This window comes from Zonotrichia leucophrys, chromosome 7, assembly GCF_028769735.1.
Source record: "Zonotrichia leucophrys gambelii isolate GWCS_2022_RI chromosome 7, RI_Zleu_2.0, whole genome shotgun sequence".
Classification (NCBI taxonomy): domain Eukaryota; kingdom Metazoa; phylum Chordata; class Aves; order Passeriformes; family Passerellidae; genus Zonotrichia; species Zonotrichia leucophrys.
The window spans coordinates 8,242-33,185 of record NC_088177.1 but is presented as its reverse complement, the minus strand read 5'-3'; the positions used below and the strand labels follow the sequence as shown (position 1 = coordinate 33,185).

At 38.9% G+C, this 24,944-nt stretch overlaps 1 protein-coding gene across 7 annotated transcripts; it reads left to right on the top strand.

Annotated features, from left to right (window-relative positions):
- MARCHF7 (membrane associated ring-CH-type finger 7) lies at nt 1-24,733 on the top strand. 7 transcript variants are annotated; one of them, XR_010440963.1, is made up of 11 exons: nt 1-132; nt 5,768-5,918; nt 9,944-10,102; nt 12,166-12,349; nt 13,940-14,107; nt 15,717-16,830; nt 17,091-17,260; nt 18,492-18,624; nt 19,991-20,104; nt 21,917-21,965; nt 23,826-23,916. XR_010440963.1 is itself a non-coding variant. In XM_064717996.1 (11 exons), exons 2-11 carry the CDS (start codon nt 5,778-5,780, stop codon nt 24,075-24,077), a joined length of 2,247 nt encoding a protein of 748 aa, XP_064574066.1. In that variant the 5' UTR covers nt 1-132; nt 5,768-5,777; the 3' UTR covers nt 24,078-24,733. The 7 variants fall into 7 exon arrangements, 5 of the variants coding, with proteins under 5 accessions (XP_064574066.1, XP_064574067.1, XP_064574064.1 ...); XM_064717996.1 differs by lacking the exon at nt 21,917-21,965 and having other exon boundaries at nt 15,717-16,511; nt 16,677-16,830; nt 18,492-18,601; nt 23,826-24,733; XM_064717997.1 differs by having other exon boundaries at nt 18,492-18,601; nt 23,826-24,733.
- Nucleotides 24,734-24,944: the final 211 nt, after the last annotated feature.

Sequence of the window (24,944 nt, the reverse complement as noted above, 5' to 3'; positions counted from 1 at the left end):
CTCGCGGGAGCTGGGAGTGGCCGCGCCGGGCAGTCGGGCGGTCTCGCGCCGCCGCCATTGTGTTGCGGGAGCGCCGCGAGCGGGCGGCTCGGCCCGGCCCGGCCTGGCCTGCGCGGCGGCCCGGCCGTGACGGTGAGTACGGACCGCCCGCGGTGGGCCCGCCTGCGGCTCGGGCCGCGCCTGCTGCGGGGCCCCGCCCGCCCTGGCGGCCTCACGCCAGGGCCGGGGACACCATTTTGTGCCGTGCCGGGGCCAGCCCATCCGCTCTTCTCTCCGCCATCGCCGCCAACGGCCGCTCGGCGCCGCGCCCGCTCTCGTAGCGAGCTTGTTCCTCTCCGTCCACCTCGCGGCCTCTGCCCAGCCGTTGGGGCCGGATGCTGCCGGAGTAGCGGGACCGGGTGCGGCCGCGGGGCCCGGCCGGGCCCGAGCCGTGCGAGCCGCTTCCCGGGGCCTGGCGGCGGAGGTGAGATGCCCTCGGCGGCTCTGCAGAGCACCTGCTGGCTGCGAGACCAGCCCAGCCTTAGGGCAACAGCCGTGGCAGGGTGGGCAGCCATCGACATCTGTAAATGTTCTTGCTCCTGAGAGGTTCCTGAGAGGCTCCCGAGTTATTTGTCAATAGCACTACATTGAAGGTTGAGAAAATAGCCGTAACGAGGAATTACAGAGTCTGAGAGAAAGACTCGTGAGCTCTGTCTCGTTTGTCATAAAAACGTGATTGTGAGTAAGCTCCGAGGAAGACACGTGAGCATGTTTTCTCCCGAGGTTGCTCGGGAGAAAATCTTACGAATCGTTTTATTTTAAACCGCACAAAAACATGTAGATATGAGAGCTCGAGTCTTAGGTAGAAGTGTCAGTGCATAGTTCCAAGCTAGAAGAATGAATTTAGGAGCAGGCAGTGAAGCTTATGCTTCCCTCTGATGGAGGGTACAAGATTGCTTAAAACTGGTAGTAATCATGGAAGCTGGCAAACACTTCACTTACTCTTAGACGCGATTACCTGAAATTGCTCCTCTTTTATTGATAGAGAGGGTTAAGGCAGAAGAGAAATATTTGCTCTCTGTGTTTTGTCAATCCCTTTTTGTGAAGGGGTATAAAAATGGACAGTTAAGGATAGTAACTGGTTTTGTCTTTTGAGATTGCATTGCTTTCTCTCAAAGACTGCTTGGATCTTTTATCATCGGTGGCTGTGTTAGGTCTAGTTCGTCTTTTACAAGGCTGTTGGAGGGATGACAGATCAAAGAAGGCAGGACATTTGATCTGTGTGCTCAAAATAGGCTGTGCAGCTCCACCTCCTTTTTCAAGTTGGCCATGTGTTTCTCAGGTATGACTAACAAGTTTTATTTCAGAACTTGATTTCTGACCAAGTTTTGAGAGGTATTGCATATGTCCCTTATTTCAGGAGGATCTAGAATTGTGTCAATTTTTTTCATGAGGTTTTGATTGCTGAGTAGTGTAACATGGCATAAGCTGGTGAAATACATTGTTTTGATAAGAAGAGTGCTGCTCATCCTGCTGTACATGTTCTCATTTTTCTATTGTTGAGTATGAGTGTGAATAGTGTTAAAATAATAGAGAAGCCAGAAGTGCATTTTTACTGGTTGATGTGTTGAGAGTTCTCAATGAAGGGCACATCAGGTGTGATATTTGAGTAAGGTATTCCTTTGCTTTTTGGCAACAACAGGCTTTTTAATCAGTTCAGACTATAACCCAGTTTCTGGTTCCATGATAATTGTTATTGTTTCCTCAGAGAAGACATTTAAGTATTTTTTGGTCTCACTACCTTCTGCATAAATTGAGGTATCTACTTTGTCATTACAGAACTTGCTACAGCATGTTAATTACCACTTGGGGTTTGTTGAATTCCTATGTGTGTAAACAAAATGTTTGAGGTTTTGAGTGTTTTTCTTCAGGAAAACCCTTAAGATAATGATAACATAAAATGAAACCATTCTCATTCTGAAATATTGTATACAAGCTCAATATTCCCCTTGCAGACAAGTATTGTTGTGGTTTTAATAGTGTGGTTGTTTTTTTAGCATGAGAGCATTGTATTGCTCTGTCCTGTGCTCTGTAATAGCTTAGCATGCTCACATTATTTATAACCACCTCATTGTGTTGCTATGATCAGCACAAGCCTTGTGTGTGTTTTGTTTGTATTCAAACCACCTATGAAGACAGTTGCATCTCAGGCTTTCGAGGTACAGTGCCTAAAATGGTATTCGGAGAACTCTGGGGAAAAAGTTCCAAGACCCAAAAGACATCTTACTAGTGTTGATCACTAGAGGTGAAGTGCCTAGATGTAGTTTTGTCTGTCTAGTAAATGGACATCGTGGCTCCGTTGACTTCAGCTGCATCTCTGTTCATCTGGGTAAGACTGTGAGGAAAGGCTGAAATAATTTGGGTTGTTTTGCCAGGAGAAGAGAAGCCTCTGGGGAAACCTCATTGCAGCCTTTCAGTACTTAAAAAGGGTCTGTAAGAAAGATGGGGACAGACATTTAGTACAGCCTGTTGTGATAGGACAAGGAGTGAATTAAAGGAAGGCATTTTGTATGATGAGCATAGTGAACCATGGGCACAGATTGCCCAGAGAGGTGGTGGATGATCTGTTCCTGGAAACATGGAAGGTCAGGTGGGATGGGACTCTGAGCCATGTGATCTCATTGAAGATGTCCCTGCTTATTGCAGGGTGGTTGGACTAGATGGCCTTGAAATATCCTTTCCAGTTCAAGCTATTCTATGATTTCTGCTAGTTGGATTGCAAATAAATTTTATAATTGATGCCCAGAAATTGAAGAGCTCTTGGGCAGCAGATTTTTAAAAATTACCCATCTCAAGAACATGCTTTATGTCACCAAATCTTTATTGAAAGGGAAAGGTAAAGTCTGATCTCCTTGACCTGAAGTTCTTTGCCTAGATCATAAGGCCTTTTATTCAGCATCTTTTCACTTCTGCATCAGACGTGGTGGATGTAAAATGCTTATTCTTATGTTACTCTGATTGATCTTTATAGCAGATCCTTCTTGTTTGCTGGCTGAAGCAAAGACTGCAGAAAAAAATTAAGGTTGTACGCAGGAAATGAATCACAATTTGTATACATAAACTGGCGCAATAAATTTTGCCTTTCCTATTGTGCTGCCTAAAGTTGGTTTAAACACCTTTTTTTGGGTATAGTTTCTGCATGATTTCTTTACTTGTAGAAAGGAAACACTCTACAGGTAGTATTATCCTGACATACTTGGATTGAAATCACGACCTGTGCTAATTTACAAGATTAGGCTGATGAGTAACATTGTCTATCCTCTTGGGGCTACCATTGAAGGAGAAAATTAGTCTTGTGCCTACTTATGTACATCTGTAGAAGGAATTTGCTAATTTTGGACTCCATCTTTAGCAGGTAGTTGGCTCTGGTGTCCAGTCTTCCACCCCATCCTGTTCTGTCTGAATGCTCTTAATCTGTTCTGTGGATGGTGCATAAGCAATTTTATTAGTATTAGATGATTTATAATTTAGTCTTTGAAGTTGTCTTACGCTTCTGTCTACTCCGCTGACTCATCTGGACATTAATTCCTACTAATGAGAACTTCCATTCCTTCTAGAACCCTTGCATTTTTCATGTGTGTCCGTGTCTGACTTTTATCTGTGCTATTTAATTCATCTGGTTCCACACCTATCTGAAACAAAATAATTCAGAAACAGAATGATCCATAATAGAGGAGATAATGCCAGCACTCTTTGTTGAGTACTTAATAGTGCAGACTTGGATCCATTATTTTGTGTGTTTGTTCGTTGTATTTTATATCAGGTTAAAACACAGACGAACAGTGCTTTGACTGTCAGATCTCATCAAGACGTACGGCTGTCCTGTCTAGCCTACACTAGTCTATATTATTGTGATATTTTAGTTTTATAGTTTGCAGCTTTGATAGTTACTTTTTTACACTCTTTGCAGCTTCATACTAGTACTAAACTTGTAGAGCACATCACGGCAGATTACTCTGAAGGATAAATTAACTATCATTACGGTTTGAGAATAAATATGATTGTTATGTTTTACTGAACTATGATCCACTTGAAGTGGTGTAGTTTAGATAATTAGGCTTGTAATTAATTTCTTTTAAACTTCCACAATTAACTGGGTTTTTTTTGAACTCTGGACTACTGCTTAGAACATTCTTATTGATACAGATGTGCTTACAACTTGAGAATTGCATAAATTGCTGAATGTTTACCAAAGGTTTTAAATGTAATCGGGGAAATTAATTTAATTAATTATTTCAGTATATTGATGCAAAGTTGGGCAAGTGAGCATTTTAGATTCTTAACCAGATCTTGTTTACCTGGTGATGGCTTTGGCAAACACAAACAGGTTATTGCTGTTGGAAGGGTGGTCTAGAAGCAGATGTAATCTGCAATATGGGCCAGTAGCTCTTTTGTACACAAAGGTTAACAGTCACTTAAACCTGGTATACTTTAGAGTCCTACCTGCAATGTTAAGCGTTTTGGCTGCTCTTGTATAGCTAGGTAACAAATAAACATGCATGAGAGCAGTGGTTAAGGAAACTAACCTCAGCTGTCCATACTGTTAGGTCGGTAGAGTTCTGTACAAACTAATTGGCTTTTACCAGGTAGAATATTTAATTCAGCGTGACTTGAGCAAAGATTAAAAGTCCTGAGTATGTGGACTCACCTTGAAACTGCAGCCAGACATGAAGTGTGTCAGGATTGATGTAGCAGCTTTTTGCAGAATGTGATACTGATGGGCATGACTGAATTGTGGGAAAAAAGAGTGCTTTGTTGATGGATAGGGGTTTTTTTTTAATCAATATAGTTTACTCCTGTTCTCAGAAGGGTAGGCCAGAATTAGAAGTGGTTAAACAGACTGTACCACTGTGGCAAATCACCCTGTATCACTGGGATTCTCTGCCATCTGTTTGTTATGTGTCATGCTATTTTTCATGTACCACACCATTGAGGATACTGCAGTTTCCTTAAATGTTTTTAAGAGCTAATGTTTGTGGTCTGCTTCTGTCTCTACTATCCTGAGGAGAAAGAAACTAGCTGTCTTGAGTTTTAGGTAAACATTAAGTCAGATCCCGTTTCAAGGGCAAGGATGAGTATAGGAGCACATCTCATGTGGAAAAGGCACCAGCATTTCTTTTGAAATGCCTAGAAAGAGCAAAAGGCACATAAACACTCAGCAAGTGAGAAGTCAGTTTATGAATACACTTGTGAGATAACCTGTGCTCCTTTGCCTCTGTTAGTTTCCCTGGGAGCTGTCTTTGTAGAAGTTGAAGGCAGATAGATGCAGATGTGTTTTTTCACAGGAGGGTGAAGTTTCATAATTTCAACCCTGAGGAATAAATCTGAATATAATTTCTGCAAGTGTTGAGATGCAGTTCATTAGCAAAAATGTAATATATTGAGAAATATGAGTAATCTGTTCCTGACTCATTTTGCGTTAATATGAGTGCTGTGTGGTTTTTAAGGGAGTACCTCTTACACTTTAAAATTGCAAGAATATATCATAACCAAATCATAAAAGGGACTGTAGTTTTCTAATGAGGGATGGGAGGAGATGTAAAGAAGAGGTTACAAAAACTAGGATAAGAACTTGTTTCCCCATTTTGCTGATGCAGTCAGACCAAAGCACTGTGTAAATATTTGTATGTGTGAGTCATATTTATGTTACACCCAGAATGACCTGTGCCTATTTTGCATGAGCTCCCTGCTTCCATGAGAAAAAAATGATCAATATGTCGTTGTACAGGATACAAAGGATGGAGTCAAAACCCTCAAGAATTCCTCGCAGGATATCTCTTCGGCCTTCCAGCTCTCCTGTAGGATCTAGAACTGGAAACAGTTTATCTGGTGCATATAGTACAAGAGAATCTTCATGGAGATTAGAATCTGGATACCAGGTAATGTATTTTCTTTTTCCTTTTCATAAAGTATAAATAATTTTAAAAGTGTCCTTTTTAACCAAGAAAAGCCCCAAAACTTAGACCAAAAAATTTTCTAAAATGCAAGAATTTACTAACCAGTCCAGTGACAGTAATCAGTGAACTGGTAGTTCTAGATTTTCTGCTTGTACCTGCTCTTGTTTGTAGCTGCATCTTTAGAAATCAGCTGTTTAATGAATGAGAGGGCATTCTGATAATATGGATCTATTTTCTTATGAACCACTGCCATCCTAAATCTGGGTAAATGGAGTTTTTTGTTGAGGGAGATGTGAGGGTTTTGTTTGAACTTTGATGCAGGTAGGGCATTACACCTGATGTGTTGGTGATGCAAAAAGTACAGTATGTTGTCAGTTATCAAGGCTATACTGTTCTGCAGCACCTCCTGTGTTTATATTTTGAAAAGGTAAGAAGATGAGCTTTAGACTCTGTTGTGGTTTGACACCGGTCAAATGCCAGGCACCCACAACAGTTGCTCACTCACTCTCCCCTGCTGCAGCTGGGCAGAGGAGGGAAAAACTTAATGAAGGGTTCATGAGTTGAGATAAGGACTGTGACAAAACACTCCAAGGGCAAAACAGCCTTAACTTAAAGGTACAAAGTTAATTTATTACTAACAAAATCAGAGGAGGATAATAAGAAGTAAAATAATCCCTGAAAACCACCTTTGCTTCTCCCAGCCCCTCCCTCCTTCCCAGTGACTGTGCATGGAGACAGGGCATGGGGATTTTGGTCAGTTCCTCACCCGAGGTTTTCTTCCACTTGGCTCAGGGTCCAGAGTCCTTCCCCTGTGAGGCCAAGGGGTCCCTCCCATGGGAGACAGTTCTCTCTGAACTTCTCCATCATGGGTCCATTCTCATGAGCAGCAGTCCTCCCAGAACTGCTGTGGCGTGGCTCACTCTTCCACAGGATGAACGCCTCCAAGGACAGGCTGCTGCAGCCTGGGAGCAGGGGCCCTCCATCTCCATCGGGTCTGCCCCTGAATCACAGCCTGCTCCAGTGTGAGCACCTCCCCCATGGGCTGCGAGTGGATCTCTGCATTCCCAGTGGACCCTTGGGCTGCAGGAGGACAACCTGCTTCACCGTGCCCTTCACCACAGCCTGCAGAGGAATCTTGGTTCTGGTGCACCTCCTCCCCCTCCTTCTCCACTGACCTTGGTGTCACTGTGTTGTTTTCCCTCACATGTTCTCACCTTCTAATCTGTTGTGGCTGAAATTAAAACTGCATCCCTTCTTTTGTTTTGATTTCTGAAATCTGTCATCACAAGAGGTGTTACTACCATCTCTAATTGACCTAGCCTTGACCAGCAGCCCATCCATCTTCAGAGCCATCAGGGATTTGCTCTGCCAAGCATAGTTGAAGCTTCCAGCAGCTAATTACAGAAGCCACCTCTCTGGCCCCCAAGGTTTTTGGCAGCTATCAAAAGCCACACTGCGCAAAACCAACAGACACTCATGTTAGCCTGTCATGTCAGTTTGTTAGTACAGCTGGGCTTTCTGTGCACTACATGGGACTTAAAAAAGGCCTTTTGCCATTTCACAAGCAGCATTTTATACTAACCAAACTACTTTTGTGGGGAAGGGTAGCTGTTCTCAAGAGGAAGTATTCATGCTGTGCAGGTACTTGCAGTTTGGGAGGGTATTGTGGGAAGCAGAGATAAAACTACTGTAGAAATTATTTTTGATACTTGGAAGCAACAGATAGCAGTTTCGCTCAATTATCTTAGTACTTTTTTTGTGCTCCTGTCAGCAGTTCTCACCTCAATTTTGGGCCCAGAAATGTAAGCCCATTTTGGTCTTTGAAATTGCAGAAACTTAACTCCGTGATTAAATGTTCATATTTTAAAAAAATGGTTAGGAGTTGGGTCCCTGCTGGCAAGCTATCTGGAACATTGTATTATATAATGCTTTTTTGAGAAACAGTTTTACAAGTAGTAGAACATTATTTTTAGCATGCATGTGCTTGTTGTTATATAGGCTACAATATATAGGCTGAATGTACAAGGGGAAGCAGTTGTCACTAATTTTTGTATTTTGGAGTCCTGCATGTTTTTTGCTGTCTGGCTGCTCAGCAAAAGCAAATTGAACAATCTTACTCTTTCGTAGAGATATGTGGACACAGTCCACACAGTGTACGTATACTGAAAGCCATTGATCAGAAGTCTTCAGCTGAACTGGTGCTGTTAAAAGATTTTGACTCAACATATCTTTAATTATTTCATTTATTACATGAATTGCAATGTGCTCACTGCACTGTGTATTCTTTGGACTATTTCCTGTTGAGCAAAGTGATTCTGAGCTGAGGAATGATCTCATAACACTTGCCAGTTAAAACAGCAGGGAAAATATTTGTATAAAAGATTATGTTGTATCCCTTTTTTCCAGTCCCAGTTTGTAGAAGGTAGTCTGAGAACTCATTACTCAACACTGGTGCTTAGTGATAAAACTGTAGGAAGCTCCCTCTCTTGACTAACCTTTGGTATTTACAGAGCTGGAAGGAACAAATTGCTTTATTGCTGGCAGGTTAAGATTACAGAGCAAGAAAGTTTAAGTCCAGTCAGATAGGAATACAAAGGACAGGCATTTTCACTTTGTTAATCCATTAAGAAATCAACCATAAAAATATTTAAGATCTAGTTCAGTTACAAATAATTAAACATTTGTCATTTAGAAGACAAACTTGGACTGTCAGTAATTCTTTAGGTATAAGGAGGACTTGGATTTTTAATACAGAATTTCTATAGAGAGAACACTTGATTATAAGTTAACTCAAAAACTTCTGGGACAGATCATCAGTCAAATTTATATTTGGTTTTGATTAGGGCTAGCAAATATGAAAGGTTTCTATTGGATGGGTTTGTTGTTTTGTTGGGGTTTTTTTCATGTACATATGGAATTGTACGTCATGCACTTTTGAGATCAATCTGGGTACTAGCCCCTGCTTATCTGAGGAGGCATAACGAAGAGGTTAATTGTAAACTAATCAGATGTATGGGATATAGTGTTGTTGCCAGGTAACTTTAAAATAAAAAAATCGAATTAGTGTCATGGTATGAGAAAGAAAATCATATTCTTTACTATTCACCATAGTAAACATTTTATGACAAATGAATTATGAGTTTATTTTATTTTTTTGCAGTGGAGGCATAGAGTCAAGAGCAGTTAATAAAATTGTTTTGAATGTTTTCCTGATAACATTTTTCAGCTGCTGAAAACACACACCATAGCCAGAATACCTTATGTAGAGCTTTAATTGTTAAATTCTGACAAGGGATGTTAAATAATCTGAAGCTGAAATGAGGGAAGAAAACAAGCTGAGATTTTTGTATTGTTTTGGTTTGGCTTTGAATGCTTGGTTGTTGCTTTTAAGAAATGGTGACAGCAACTACTGTGTTTGTAGTACTCATAGTTCATAAAAGGAGAATGGACAAATAATCACTCAAAAATGCTGCTTAGTGTTAATAAAATGATTGCATTTCTGTTATTTCTGTTAATTTTGCTAATCTCTGTTATTATTCTATGGAGCAAATGAAATTGCAGCCTCTTTCCTCAGTTATAACCTATTCATTGAAATTCAGCTTGTTTTAGTGGCCACAGATGTGCTTTTTTAGACCCTTTCTACACCTGTGGGGTTTTTTGCATAATACTTGAAAATCAGGCCCTTAATTCTGCCCTGTTGCTGCAGTACCTCAGTCAGGCCCAATGCCTCAGAAGCCTTACATTTTGACTTTTTATTATCCTAGTTCAAAACAGAGGACAGATGAAGGAGCTGCTATAAAGTACTTAAAAAAACGGAATAACAAAACTTCCCTTTTGCCAGTGGTTCTCTGTAAGCCTGTTTCATTTCTTGGCTGTCCCTCAAGGTTTCTTAATAAATGTCCCCAGATTTGTTACTGCATCCACTTCCCTGTATTTTCAGTACTCAGACCAGATACTGAGTTATTTTTCAGTTACAAGATGCATATGATAATCACGTTGTTCTTCAGGAATCCGGTGTATTGAATAGTTCCAGTAGAGACTGGAGAATTGCAGAGAGGGACACCCGTGAAACTCCTTGGAAGCTTACAACGTCATCTCCAACGCGCTACTCAGGGACACTTGATCACCCTCATTCTGGAAGATTTTTGGGAAGCAGAGGCAGATTGGTGAGAACTGTTAATGTGTGATAATTGGGAAAAAAGATTGAAACCCCAGAGTTTTACTTTAGTCTTCCCAATCTGAAAAGCTGCCTGCAGGGGCTCTCTGTAATGTTTTTAGATAAGTAGATCTTCTTACTAATTCAAGTTGGAGCAAAAACTAGAAGATAGCAGTGTTTAAAAACATTTAGAGGGTGAAAATAGTGATGTATATTAGTTTTACTAAGAGTTAAGAAATACATTTAAAGTCAGTAGCTTTGTAAAAGTCCATTTAAAAAGAAAAAAGGAGGGGGTGATTAGAATCTCAGACAAGTTATAGAGCTGTGGATGGCAAAGTTCATATTACTTACACTTGCTCCCTCAGGTATTTCCCGGGGTGGGGGTGTGTTTCTTGGGTGGTGCTAGCTTTGTGAGTTAACACAAAGTTCATGGGTTTGGAGACCTACTTTAGGACATTACTTGCGAGGTGTAGTTCATAGTCTGATTGTTCTTACTTACAAGCAAAAGAATGGTTACTTGAGATTTAAGACACAGGCCCTGAGAATTTGTCTTAACTGGGCTCTGCAGTGTGCCGTGGTTACTCCCAAGAATAAAGTAGTTTGCTTGTGGCATGCTTATGCATTGTAGAGTGACAGAAGAATACTTTAAAGCACGGTAGAAATATTAAGATAAGAAAAGCAGAAAACTGTGAACAAGTTTGGCGGGACAATAGTGAAATAAAAATTCTACTCACTTTCAAAGGGAAAGATGTTTGGGCTCTCATCATTAAAGAGGTGTTGGTTTTCTCAGGTGAGTCAAAGGTGAAGACACTGAGATATTGGAGGATGGGGAGGGAGGAACTAGTGTGCATGTGTTGGCCTTCAGGGGAGGTCATGGTAGATGTCTATCTGTAGTTTAAATGCAAATGGTCTGTACTTCTAAGTGGTCTACATTTCTAGTTAAATTAGTGCTATGGTTTTCAAGGTAAAAACCCTTTTTTCCGCGATTAAGGTTAATTATTCTCTTGAAGTAAATTCTAATGCAAGTGAACCTTGCAGAAGATACTCTGAAAATTCCACATATCAAATAGTAAATAATTAAAATAAAAGTGATATGTTAAATAGAAGATTAGTAAGGGAAAGTATTCTGGCTTTGTACTTGGTTTCTGAATGTTGGTTTGTTTCCCTGTTTTTTTATGGTGAGAGGAGGGAAATACTTAAAAGACTTCTTAGTGTGAAAGAGTAAAAAGTTGTGGCTTAAACTTATTAAAAACCATAACTAAGTAGAAATAAACCACAGATATTACATACTCTAATTTGGTTGATTTTTAAAGGATCTTGGTTGTGGATAGTTTCTGGGAAGACAAACAGCTCAATTCAGCTTTTTGATTAAGCTTAATTTTTTCTTTTTTATATGAAAAAAAAATAAACCTGAAGTATTTAAAATAGAAGATTAATGCCTTAACTGTAAGCAACCAGACAAACAGCTTTGTAGGCTATTCCAAGCTTTTTTTTTCTAGGTCCTATAGTGCTAATTTTTGAAAACTGTTTTATTTCGGTGCTGTACACTGCAAAGGTTGCTTTATACATGTTCTTTACTCTGAAGTCCTTCAGTTGTGCTTGAGCTTGTTGTAATCAAAATATACTTGTTTCAAACAATTTTCCTGAAGCTCACTCCTTAGCTAATTATATTTTGGGTTGATAAAAAGTAAGTTTTGGCCATTTCTGGACAGCAAGATATGTTCCCTTCGGGATCTGTAAAGCTATATTTGATTTTGTTTATAGCATCTTACAGGCCAGGAATATAATTTTTCCCCCTTTTTGCAACAATTTTTTCTTGTAAGCCACATCTATCTGGAAAGGAAATAAAATGTTGAATGTTACAGAAAGTGAGTTCTGTTGGTAGGACTGTATTGAGTAAACCTAGAAATACTAATCAAGAGCACAAGCATAATTCCTACTTTATTTTTAAAGAAAAGGTTTTGTATCTGAAGCTATTCTTTACAATGTTTGTGAGTTTTACGTTATGTACACTTTTGTGGAGTGTAAGTGCATCTGATGTACTATGTAATTTATATTTTAATGTTATTTCAGTCTACATCTTCCTCTCATTTCACATCTGGATCTTATGGTGAGTCTGAGAGAACTCAGGGAGCGTGGGACATGGGAGCATGTCCAAGATTGCATAGCCAGCAGCAAGATAGTGATTCAAAGAGACCTAAACTATCTTGTACATCTACCTCTTCTGTGAGAAGTAATGGCTTGGCTGCCTTTTCAGGTGAGTGGTTGATTCCTTGAGCTGAGTTACATCAAAATTGTCTGAGTAGTAAGATGAGGTTTTACCAAGTTTTAAAAGACTTGCTTCAAATATTATGCCTTTATCTTTCTTAATGAATGAAAATTTATGCCTGTCTGAAAAGTATGTTCACAATGATAACAGTGTCCAAAGTTCCGAGTATGATGTTTACATGGTCTTTTGAAAGTGCAGTTGTGCTCATAGCATTTCAGAATTATTACCTGTACTTATTCCATTTGTGGTCAGGCTGAACTTCATAGCTCAAACATACCTTCATTGGTTAGGATGTCAAAAAAAGAATGAGTGCAGCTGCTCTTATTTCATGAGTCAGATAGTGTTGATACATCAATGTGTGCCAGGGACAGCAGAAAGGAAATCTTTACCATACTTAGTAATATGTTCAAGCACTGCCTCATGGCTTGTTAGAGCACTGTCGTTAGGGGTGGGGGAAGAAAGTGTTCCTTTTTTAGCAGGGCCTGAACTCATTCTCTAGGAGCTCTTTCAGGAAAACCTGAGATTTTCATTGAAGCTGTGGGTAAGTTCATGAAACTTGGATAGACAGAATTTATGCAATATGCCAGCAGAAGTCTAAAGCTCAGGAAGTAACAGCCAAAACCTTATGCTAAAAATATTTCTAAACCATTTTGATAAAGATCATTAAATTAATTCAGATTACCCTTGTGAGTATGGATTAATGTTTTTTTAATAAACCTTATGGAATTGCATAGATATCCAAATAAAAATTAATAAATTCCTGCTCAAACCTCAGTATTATTGATACTTTCTTACTCTGTTAATAAAACGACAACCATTAACATTTCTCATGGTGTAGGACTGTTTATCTTTCCATTTCTATGTTGGTTGGTTGTCACACTGCTGACCAATGAGTGCTTAAATTTCTTTTTCTAAGTTAGCAATGAAGTGGTATCAGGGTGAATTTTTCAGAGCTGTTGAAGACTCTTTTGGAACTAGAGTTTTGTCCCCAGCTGATGTATATACAGCTTGCTATGCAGTTGTTGGAGCTGTTAACAAAAACCAAGACCCATTTTTACGCTGAAGTGTTTTACTCTGTAATATGAACAAGGACAGTGCTAGTCATTGTTCTTGAAGTTGTGTCTAAACTGCATTTAAGCTTCATCAGCTGTTTTTATGAGAAATGAAATTTCATTTAAGTAATGTCAAGTAGAATGGCAGTATTTGCTAAGTCTTAAGCTGCTGTTTTGCTGTAATGTGAAACCTTTTTAAAAACTAGCTACCATTAGGAAGCAAGATACTACTTCTCTTCCTCTTGTATCTTGTAATAGTGTTAATGGGTCTGACTCTTCACAAAAGTATTACTACTTTTTGCTTGATGTAGCTTTCAGAGCCAACTTTCTGCAAGATGAAAAGTGCCTGCATCAGCAGAGTGCACTTAGCTTTATGTTGGCAGCTGGGTCCTTGGTCAGCCTAGTGGTAATGTTAAACTTGCCCTTGATATGAATAGCGAAAATGTCTGTATAAGTGCCAATTTTAATTTTAGATGATTTTTAGATGATTACAAAACCAGGGGATTTATTTACTTTTTCTGTCTAGATTCCTCCTGGAGATGCAGTAGGATTCCTAGATCTTCATCAGTAATGCTTGGCTCCCTTGGAAGTGATCTGGTTAGAGAGAGAACATCGTTAGAAAGAAGAACAGATCTGTCTGTTAATAACCTGCTGGATCCCAGCTATGGAAACAGTGACTTTTCAGCTTCAACATGTATGTTCCGTGTAACTGAAAGCTCATAAACCTACAGTTTGTATGGCTTTTAGTTTCTTAACATGTTCATTGGACCACAGAATGATTTGGTTTGGAAGGCACCTTTTGTTCCACCTCCTGCCATGGGCAGGGAAACTTTCCACTATCCCAGATTGCTTAAAGTCTTATCCAGTGTGGTCTTGAACATTTCCAGGGATGGAGCATCCAAAACTTCTCTGGGCATGTTTTTTTAACATTTTATTCAAAACACAAACACAAAATAGATTTTAAGTATCCTTTTAAATAAAATTGGTTGGCCACTTCCCATGCGTTGACCAAACCATTGAAGGATATATGTATGGTCTAGCTTGTATAGATGCATTGTGGTGTTGATGATGTAACTCTGTGATTACTCAGTAAAGCTCATTTCTTATTTGTCTTAAAATTTGTCTTAAAATCTTTTTGTATTTAGGTATGTGAAGAGAAATAATGTTGATTTGACCTAGGGAACTTTTTTCTTAAAGGTGCATATTATCTCATTTTGTTTGGGTTCTCAAATGGTTATTAGGGAAAACTGTTAGGACACAGAATAAAAATGAATAAACACAGACTTGACATGAGAGGTTTGTCTCGTGGCAGCTGCTAGGACTAGTAAGGACTTCAGCAGTATAGTTTTCACTTTCTGTTCAGAGTGCTGTGATGTTCTAGAGCTGTGTCAGGGGAAACTCACCATTAGTTTTGATCTGGAACCTTTTGCAGATGCATTAGTTGTATTTTGTAATGCAGAAGTTAAAGAAAATGCCACGTTTCTAAGTATAGAAGCTAAGCAGAAAAGCTAAAAACTACTTTCAGCATTTGTCCTGGAGTCTTGCCTTGACAGAAGAGTATATTTTAATGTCATTATACTCGTAGCACTTTTTAGTAAGTGGACAGTTCAGCTACTCTACCTGATAGAGGCTTATGGGAGAAGTGGACTGGGGAGCAGCCTTGCTTTGTACTGTCTGTGCTGCATTTCTAGCAGTAGTGGTCCTATTAAGTGCTACTAAAAAACTCCCAGCTGTGTTCCCTGATGTGTAATCAAAAGCATATGGTAGATGATTGGCATCTGTGCAGATGTTTCATTAGCTGGAATCTGCCAGATAAATAAAGCTCATCTTGAGCAGTAAATTGTGATTGCAATGCAGAACCCATTAAAAGCAAGTCACCAAAACTGCAAAGATGAAAGTTTTAAAATTGAGACTACACAGAGAGCTTCTGTTTCCTACCTTCATCTGTCCATGCTTGTTTCTTCTTCCCCCTTTTCCCGCCCACAAGCACCCAGTGCAGCTATTTGAGGAAGGACACTAGCCACCTCAGCTGCTTCATGTGAACTATGGTTCATCTGCAGTGGAGTTCTTCTCAGTGTGTTGAGATACTCAGACAGCATTTACAGAAGATGTTCTTGTTAGAATGATAGAATGGCATGGGTTGGAAGGGACCTCTAAAGTCCCCTAGTCCAATCCCCCTGCAGTGAGCATGGACATCTTCATTTAGGACAGGTTGCCTAGAGCCCTGTTGAGCCTAACCTTGAATGTTTCCTGATGTGTATGTGCGCATCATCATAGTATTTTCCTTTGCTTTTCTGCAACAGATCTTCAAGACAGGCCTGCCTCTTCATACGCAGAGGGAGCAAGACCAAAAGAAAACTCCTTAAGCACTTTGAGGCTGAATGCACCCATGAACCGCCAGTTGCCTTCTGATCATCAGCCGTCTTTTTTCAACAGAGACTCTAACATGAGCTCTTCAAGATCCAGCTATTCTTTAAGACAAAGGAGAAATGAATTGGAATCTCCCCAGAGGAGTGTGCAGCCAGCATTTTCTCTTAGTGCCATTAGAGATGAAACCCCTTCCTCAAGTGGTTCCGAAAGGATTTTATCTTCTCAGAGGTCATTGAATGAGTCTGCAGCTGACAGTGAAGGGAGGCGCACAACCAGACAGCTGCTGTCTCGTTTAGCATCTAGTATGTCATCCACATTTTTCTCTCGAAGGTCTAGCCAAGACCCATTGCATACAAGATCGTTAGGCCCTGAAGAGTCAACAGCGGTCCCAAGAGTTCAAGCTACTGCTCTGTCAAGTAGTAATGGAGCTGCAACTCCGGGGGTTCCAGGACTTCAGTCATCTGAAACTTCTCAGGGGTTCAGTTTTCTTGGACGAAGGTGGGGTTTATCAGGAGTTTCACAGAATCGCAGCTCTGATTCTGATGGGGAAAGTTACAGACCAGACACTGAAAGTAGGAGCACAGGATCCTGGTTGTCGTCCTCTTTGAGGAACAGATGTACACCTCTCTTTTCCAGAAGAAGAAGAGAAGGAAGAGATGAATCTGCAAGGATCTCTACCCCTGATTCAACTGCTAGATCACAACATATCTTTAGAAGGAGAGAGTCAGGTGAGGACACCTCTCTTGAAGCATCAGATAGCCCTCCTCGGTCTTCTGTGAGCAGACCAACGCCTGCAGTATCTGTTGTTTCTACAGCTACTGCCTCCCCACCAGATTCAGCCTCCAGTGGAAGAGGCTCAGGAATTCTGCCTGCTTCTCTCTTTCGCTTTGCAGTGCCTCCAACATTAGGAAGCAGTCTGTCTGACAATCTTATGATAACTGTAGATATTATTCCCTCTGGCTGGAATCAGTCTGACGGACAAGAAAGTGGCAAGTCTAAAATACCACCTTCAAGAGATCCGGAAAGACTCCAGAAAATAAAGGAAAGGTAAGTTAGTATGTTCTTTTGGAACAGTAAAATGTACCTGTTCTAATCTGAGAGGGCTTTCTGCAATCATGATTTTAAAAGAAAACTTTCTTGTAGAGGAGGTGGCAACTCAGTTGTATTCTCACTTTTGTCTTTGAAGAAGTTTGTTTTAATTCTCACGCATTTGAGAACAGTTTGATAAGTGGAATTCTGAAAAAGTCCTTCTTCAAAAAGTCCTACGTGAAATGTCACAGCGTTTGTTGGTATTCCATCCTATTCAGCCTGCTTTTAGAAGATTCTGAAGATGAAGAGGGTGACATATGCAGAATTTGTCAGATGTCCTCTTCAAGTTCTGACAACCTTTTAATAGAGCCATGCAAATGCACTGGAAGTCTGCAGTATGTTCACCAGGAGTGCATGAAAAAATGGCTGCAGTCGAAGATCAATTCAGGTAAAGCAAACTCTAGACCAAGGTAGACTTCCAGTTATACCAGGAGGCTTATTGGAAGAATTGCACCTACTGGGGTATTTAGTTGAAAAGCGAACAGTGGGGACAAACTGCTACTGCTACAACAAGTAGTATGGCACTTCCAGGCTTTTTGTGTTCTGTGCAGCTTCTCATGTGAGTAGTTGCAAGAACTGTAGTTTTTGTTTAGAGAACTGCATTTTTTGGGGTTGTCTACTAAGATATTGAACAAAAGATAACATTGCAAAAGTGTAGCTTTAGAATTACTCTGCCACTTCAGTGGTACCACTTTGAGTGGCATTTGTTCCCCACCCTTCCTTATGGAAATGGTTGTGCTTTTTTCCAAGACTTCTATAGCTGAGCTAACTGTTAGCAGTGATAGGAATTTGAAAATCCAGAAGTTATTTTGAATTGTAACTAAAGTATGTTAATTTTTTCTTAAAGATACTAACTCCCATTCAAGGCACTTTAAAAATGCTTGTTCAAAAATTACTTAAAAGTGCATATGTAATTCTTTAAGAAACATTTCAGATATTGCATGCTGTAGAAATATTTTTGTAACAGATTGATTGACTGGTTTGTAACTGTTACCTGCAGTATTCTTAAAAGTAGGTGGCTTGATAGAATACATGAAATACTTTATACCAAAGGAAGGTGCTAGTATCTGACCTTTTTGGTCAGCATCAGAGATCAGTAAAGGGATGTTTTAGAAGCCTCAGCTTGTAGAAGAAAAATAATTTGAATTATTTAGCTATATATGAAGACATAAGTCCACTATCAACTTGCTTTGTTCATCTTGTTGCTTATGGAGGAGTCTGTTTTAAAACTGGTACTTAAGACAAAATGTTACTTAACAATAACTTTGTTGTGGCGTATTTATTCTTATTTTTGTGTGTATTTGAATTACACAGTAAAATTCAGAAAGCCCAAGAAGCGATTTTATGCCATACTTGCAGGAAGAAGCGTATTAATTCCCAGTGTGAATGTGAGGCAAAATAGGTGCAGCTGGATAGAGAATAAACATTCTACAGCGTTTAAATTCTGACAGTAGCAGATGTCACTACATTCCTATTAGAGGCTTGCTTTTCTTCTAACCTTGCTCTGCAAAATAAAGTCAAAAATTACGTAGAGTTTTTAATGTTTATATGAGTGTGTTGTATGTTATAGACTGTTGAAACTTGACACTGAGTTTTCCTCTTGCCCACCACCCCACCAGGTTCTTCTTTGGAAGCAGTGACAACTTGTGAATTGTGCAAAGAGAAGTTGCATCTCAATCTGGAAGACTTTGACATTCATGAGCTTTATAGGGCACATGCAAATGAACAAGTTAGTATATTTTACCTTATTTGGTAAGTGTTGCTTTAGTGCTGGGAGGGCAGTCTTTAGAGAAGCCAAATGCATCTCCATTTCAGAAGGGCTGTTATGCATATAAAGTAATGTTAATGTGGAACAGATTTTTCTCCTCAATATTCCAATTACCACTACCTTCCTGCTGTGCTTCCTACAGCTGAGCTTTCAGTAAGTGTAACATATCTCTTTCCTTAGTTGCATATCTGTCATCTAGCTTTGTAATCCAGTGTCCGTGCCATATAGGTGCAGTGTGAATTCTAGCATGATTATATTGAATTTCATAGTCAGGCATTGTTGTCACTTTTAGCTGGTTTTGAACACAGTTTAGCAGTTGTTTTAAACATACAATTGCAGATTTCTTTTATTTCATTAGAGTGGTAGAAACTAACCTCTGTTCTAGCAGTTTCTAACTGCTCCTTCAAATAATTTCCTAACTTAAAAATAATCAAAGGCCCCTGGTATAACTTTTGTTATTTAAAATAGAATATCTTTGACCCACTGGATTGTGTAGTATTTAAAAAAGAGTAAGTAACACAAAGCTGTTGTTTTTAATGAACTTTATTCAGAGGGGTTTTCGCTATTCTCTGGGTTGTAATCTGATAATATATGAAGATTAATGCTATTAGCTTACCTCAAATATTTAAAGAAAATACTAAGTTGTAAGAATCCGTGCCAAGTGACATCAATTTTGGGGCAAAACATGAGCCTCTAATTTTTTTATTATTTAAAGTAAGTTCTTACCCTAGTACTTGAATTCCTATCAATCGAGGAAGTCTCTGAAAAGTTTTTCTCAAGACATCTTGTTTTACTGCTAGTGCTTATTGGTTGCTGTCACTGCTCTTTAATAGAAATAAGAACTTTGAATTTTTTTCTTAAAGAATTGACTAAATTATCCGTTCAGCAGTAGCATTTTTAAATTTTTTCTTTTATCTTAGCAGGTAAAGGAATTTCTCAAATATTTATAGCATCATAACATTCTTAAAATATATTCCTTTATTTTGGCTTTCTGTAAAGCCTTGAGACCACAGAGAAGAAACCAGCAATCCTGGTGTGATTTCCCCAAGTGATATAATACTCTGATTCGCACATTCTTTCCTCTGAATTAATCAGGCTGACAGATCTAATTTGTAGAACTCTATTTATCTTCAAGGATAACATGTTAATTTTGGTGTGGATGGGAAGGACCAGAGGTATAAATAGCTTTTCAGCAACTTAAATTTTTTAGTATTACATTTTCCTAATTCTTGTGAACAACTAGAGATAACTCTGTAATGATTTCATTAAAAATCTAATTGTTGTTCTACTTGAATAATATATGCAGATGTATTACTGACATTCTGAATGTTTCTTTTGATCTCCTTTAAGGCAGACTATGAATTTATCAGCTCTGGTCTCTACCTTGTAGTGTTGTTACACTTATGCGAGCAGCGCTTTTCTGATATGTTAGGAACTGCAAATGAGGCCAGCACACGTGTCAGAGTAAGTATGCAGTGATTTTCTGGCAGGAATTACTCATACAGAGAATTTGGAAGCAGATTGTTACATTAAGTGACCTAGGAGCTAGATACCCAAGAAACACACTTTTAAAACAGATTTAGGTTTAAAATGGGCTGTGCTTGTCAGTGTGCTGTGTTTGATTGGAAGCTGAAGGTGCTACATAATTGCAGGTACTCTGCTACAGAATACTTCTTGTCAAAGTTGTCCGTAATTCATTAGTTAGCACACATTTAGCACAGAGCATACAGTTAGCATACATGTTGTCGTGATTATTGTGAATTTATGCAAAACCTCTCTCTGTGCCAAACATGCAGTTAAGAATGCTGGACTACCTGATTTGTTTAATTTTTCTCATTATGCAAGTCTATATTGCAAAGGACTAGAGTGCTTGTCTAGTGCACTAGACTAGCGCTTGTTGGCCAGAGTGCATCTAAATGTGTACTTGAATATTAACATTCTGCAACAGCCTATAGCTGTAGTGTGAGTTCTCTGGCATTAGTCCAAACCCTTTATTAGGTGCGTTTGACTGCATTCTTGTTGCTTGGAAGGTCCAGCTTAGGGACGTGTTAAGTACACCTTTAACCAATAAGAGATCAGCATACAGAGTTCTTTCTGCACAGTGATTCACTCATAAATCCAGTTTGCTACATGTTTATTTGATACTAGATAATTAATCAGTGCTCTTAGTCAACTGAGCTCCTGAAAAGCCAGTTATTTTTAGGGTTTTTTTCTTACAAAGGAGTGACAGTATTAACTTTTTCCTGTGCATATGGGAATGGTTGACTGCTAGCAGGTAGTAGATATTTGGAAGAGGCAGGACTGTGCTCTACCTAATCTTTTAATGTATTAGAGCATGCTCCTCTTTCCTCTACAGATCCAACATATGGCTTGTATTCCATGCTCCAGTTTCTGTGCTGCAAGTGTAGAGATATAAAAGACACATGATATCATTGTAGTCAGCATCCAGCACAGATTGTTAGCTTGAGTGTATTGCAGAATATGTTTTTACTGGTTTCCCATCAGAGGAGGCATTACATACTTCTGTGTGTGATACTGCATTTTAAACTAGTGAGAGCATCAATGCTAGTATTTTATATCAAGCATATGAGTAAGCTGTGGAAACTCTTATCTGCTGTGTCTCAGTATCTGGGCTTTTAACTGAAGCAGTGATGCAGATTGGCAGTGACGAAAACCACTTGGCTGAGACTTTTTAATCGTAGGAATTTTGGCTTTGGGTTTTGATACCATGTGTTTCTTAAAACAAACCACCACTGTGCCCAATAGTAATTATGCTTTTAAGATTTTAATTATAAACAAGAACTTAAGTGTATTTATGAATTTTTCCTGAACCACATTCATTTAGAGGGTTCTGTTTTGTCATATTACTTGTGAATTATATGAAATGGATTTAACTAATGCAAGTCCTTACTGTGATTGTTTTTCTGCATCAGAGTTTCTAGGAATGGTTTTCATTGAACTGACACTTGTTTATGTTTGCTGCTTTCAAAATCGATGTGTTCTACAGACTGTAGAACATGAAGATGATGTCACAAGTTGCTACCACGAACATTTTGCAACTGAAATAACTGTGTAATAGCAATTTGAAGCCTAGTGTGTGGGGATTTATGTTAAATTTCACATTGTTTTTTGGAAGTTGGGCAAATGGGTTAGGTAACCAAGATCTGTCATGAAGCTTTGGGATGTAAAAAGTGAAGAAAAATTTGCTAACTTGTTGCAAATTTCTGCAGATAACTTTGCAACTTTTAAACTACTTTCTCTCTGCCTTGTTTCTAGTTTATTAACCTTGCAAGAACTCTTCAGGCACATATGGAAGATATTGAAAGTAGGTGCTTCCCCTCTTTTCCTCCCCTCCCACTAGATCAACTCAAAGCTAATGAGTACAATCCTCCTTGCCAAGATTCATAATACTGAACATGATTACTGAAAACCTTACTCAGCAGTGCTTTTTCCATCATCAGTAGAATTATTCTGAGGAGGAACCAATTTAATTCTCCATTATTAACTTCCCAACAGCACTGAGTTGTTTAGACCACAGTAGTGTTATCTGGAATCGATAACAAAATTCCTTAGTAGTTACAGTTTGGTTATTGTAGTTCTGGTAATTCATAATTACAGGATAAATGGTGACCTTCAGGTTGCTGTGTTTTACAAGAGAAAGTAGGAAAAAAAGTAGTATGAAGGAAACATTTAGAATTGAATTTTAGTAATTGAATTGAATTACTGTATTTAAATTAGACACTTGTATTGTCAGTTTTCTTCTCTTTCTTTTTCTTGCCCTCTTCCCCCCTTTGTTTTTTCCATTCATACACACTTTTTGGTTGTGTGGGTTCCTTGATCAGATCTATCAGACCTCTTGAATGAAGTCAGAAGGTTGCCAATTTTGGCAAACCAAAGGATTAGCCTACTTTTCATCTAATGGCTTTTTTTTTAATGTGTTTAGATTCAAAACTATATGCTGATACATCTAAATTTCTGGTAAATGTACTCTGGCTCTATTTCTGAGCATGTTGAATAGGCAGTAGAAGGGTAGTTGGTCTACCCTTTTTTTCGTAGTGTGCATGTGTCTGTCAACTTCATGTGGTTTTCAGTACACAGGATGCATTTGGAATATTATAAAGAAAGGGAGTGTGTGTGTGTGTGTGTGTGTGAAAGTGGGAGTTCTGGTTCAAGGTTATTATTTCTGCATTCAGAGCGGTCAAAAGTAGACTTGAGTTATGAATTGGTTCCTAAGTTATGTGCATCCTTACTAGAGGAAAAATTAATGAGTGTCATTTAACTCCTTAGTTCAATCTGTATTTGATTCGGGCTTTAACTTGCAGGTGAGGAATACTGAGTTCTAGATTTATTATTGATGCGCTTCAGTTACATTTCTCTTCTAAGAACTGAAGAAGTAAGGAGTCAGACTTTTCTTCTTTCTTTTCTTCTTTCTGTGTTCAGGGATGGAACATGTTACTCCACTATAAATACTTTCTTGTCTGCAGACCTGGCTTAAGAGGACACATTAAATTCCTGTTACAGAGAGGCTAACATGTTACAAACCTAATGTAGATGTGTGCATGGGCTTTTCTACCATAGTTGACAAGTGTATATTTGTCTTTTGACTCACCTTGCAACGACAAATCCTGTGCATATGCGGGCGTTGTGTTCATCTTGCATATGCTGAAAGGACTGGAGTGTAGAGAGGAGCTTCTTCCAAGTAGGCCCAGGTTGCATTAAGATATGTATATATATATATAAAAAATGTAAGAGTCTGTTTACACTGCTGGATCATGCTAGGTATTTTAGTATCCAAATTGTTAACTTAGTTTTAACTTAGGTTGGGTGCTGCTGTCATGGATTGAGTATATCCTCCTCTGACTACTGCTGGAATTAGCCATGCTAAGCACTACATAAAAGTTGAATCTCTGGCTTAATTAAGTTTTCTCCCTCTTATTTTGAGGAAGGAGAGTAGGAGGACACAGCATATTGTATGTTCTGTTGAGTTTTGATTTGAAAATGCTGCATTTTTAGGACATGAGATGCATTTAAGAATTAAGTTATGTGATTACTCAAGGTTTGGGTGGGTATTGCAATCTGCTATTTATTATTATAAAATCACTTATTTCTTCTATTCGTCCTAAAGTGCTTTAATTTTTCACACATTTTTGTCAAGGCTTCTGATTACACTGTGTTGTTCCAACAGCTTCTGAAGATGACTCTGAAGACTGATGCTGGTAGAACTTTCATACTGCAAGAAACAAACAGAATTGCTGCAGAAATGCTGAACTGGCAAGAACAACATCAACATGCATTTGTTTTATTCCTCTCCTTAGTAAAATGCGCATTGAATATTACTGTAGTTTTTGAAGCATTGTTGAATTCAAAATCAACTGCTGCACAGTGGAGCTCAGTAGACTTGAGAACTACTCAGCATGTGTGCGGATTAGATACATAGAAAGCAACTTCCCTTTTTAAATTATGAGGATGTTGTACTTTGTTTTGGAAGACATCAGATTCTGAATATTTAAGGAAGCTCTATCTCCCTTTTGTGTTTTCTTCTTACTGTAGTCAGACTTCTGGCTTTGTCTTACCGAGTTTTGCTCCTGTACTGGCACTAAGTGGTTATAGGGGGTTTCAGGGGGAGGGTGGGGATGCCCGTGTACTTAAATAGGATTTGTTAAGGTGTTCTTAAATGCCTCTTTTGCTGCATCATAATAACTGATTGCTTCCATTGTTAATGAATGAACCGGAGGATAAGCAAGATACCGTAGAGATTGTTTGGATTTAGGCTTATATGAAGACTATTATTTAACTCAAAAAGCAATAAGAACTTGCAGTGGTCTTTTAATACTTGGTGATGGCTTTTTTATGTACCAGTTTGGAAATCTGAGATTATATTTGATATCATGTGGCTGTTCCATTATGGAATATTGCAGGTGTGAACTCTTGCATTTCAGCATTCCTGGCAGATATGCAACTTGATAAAGACCTAAGGTTGTTTAGTTTAATCAGACTTTTTTTAGATCCCACCTTCACTGTTCAAAGCACCGGTTATCAGTGTGTTTTCTAGTGTTGTCACTTCTTTATAAATAAAGACAAAAGAGGTATGCATCTCTGCTGGTATTGTCCATTTCATTTTAATGTGGATGTCTACCCGAACTTACACTTGAAAACATAGAAAGCTGGAGTCTGTGGGATATCTTCACTAATGTTTCTGAATTCTTACCCAGATATTTAAGATAGTTCTGACCATTTTGGATTGAAATGCTTTCTATAAATGGTGATACAATAAATTCTTAAACATGTACTGGAATTGTATGTC

Bases quoted from the DNA above. Each gene is read 5' to 3' on its own strand.
- MARCHF7 (XM_064717994.1), top strand. From the start codon at position 5,778: ATGGAGTCAAAACCCTCAAGAATTCCTCGCAGGATATCTCTTCGGCCT. The intron at 17,261-18,491 runs GTAAAGCAAACT...CCACCCCACCAG, and splicing joins GCAGTCGAAGATCAATTCAG to GTTCTTCTTTGGAAGCAGTG. The intron at 18,602-19,990 runs GTTAGTATATTT...ATCTCCTTTAAG, and splicing joins GGGCACATGCAAATGAACAA to GCAGACTATGAATTTATCAG.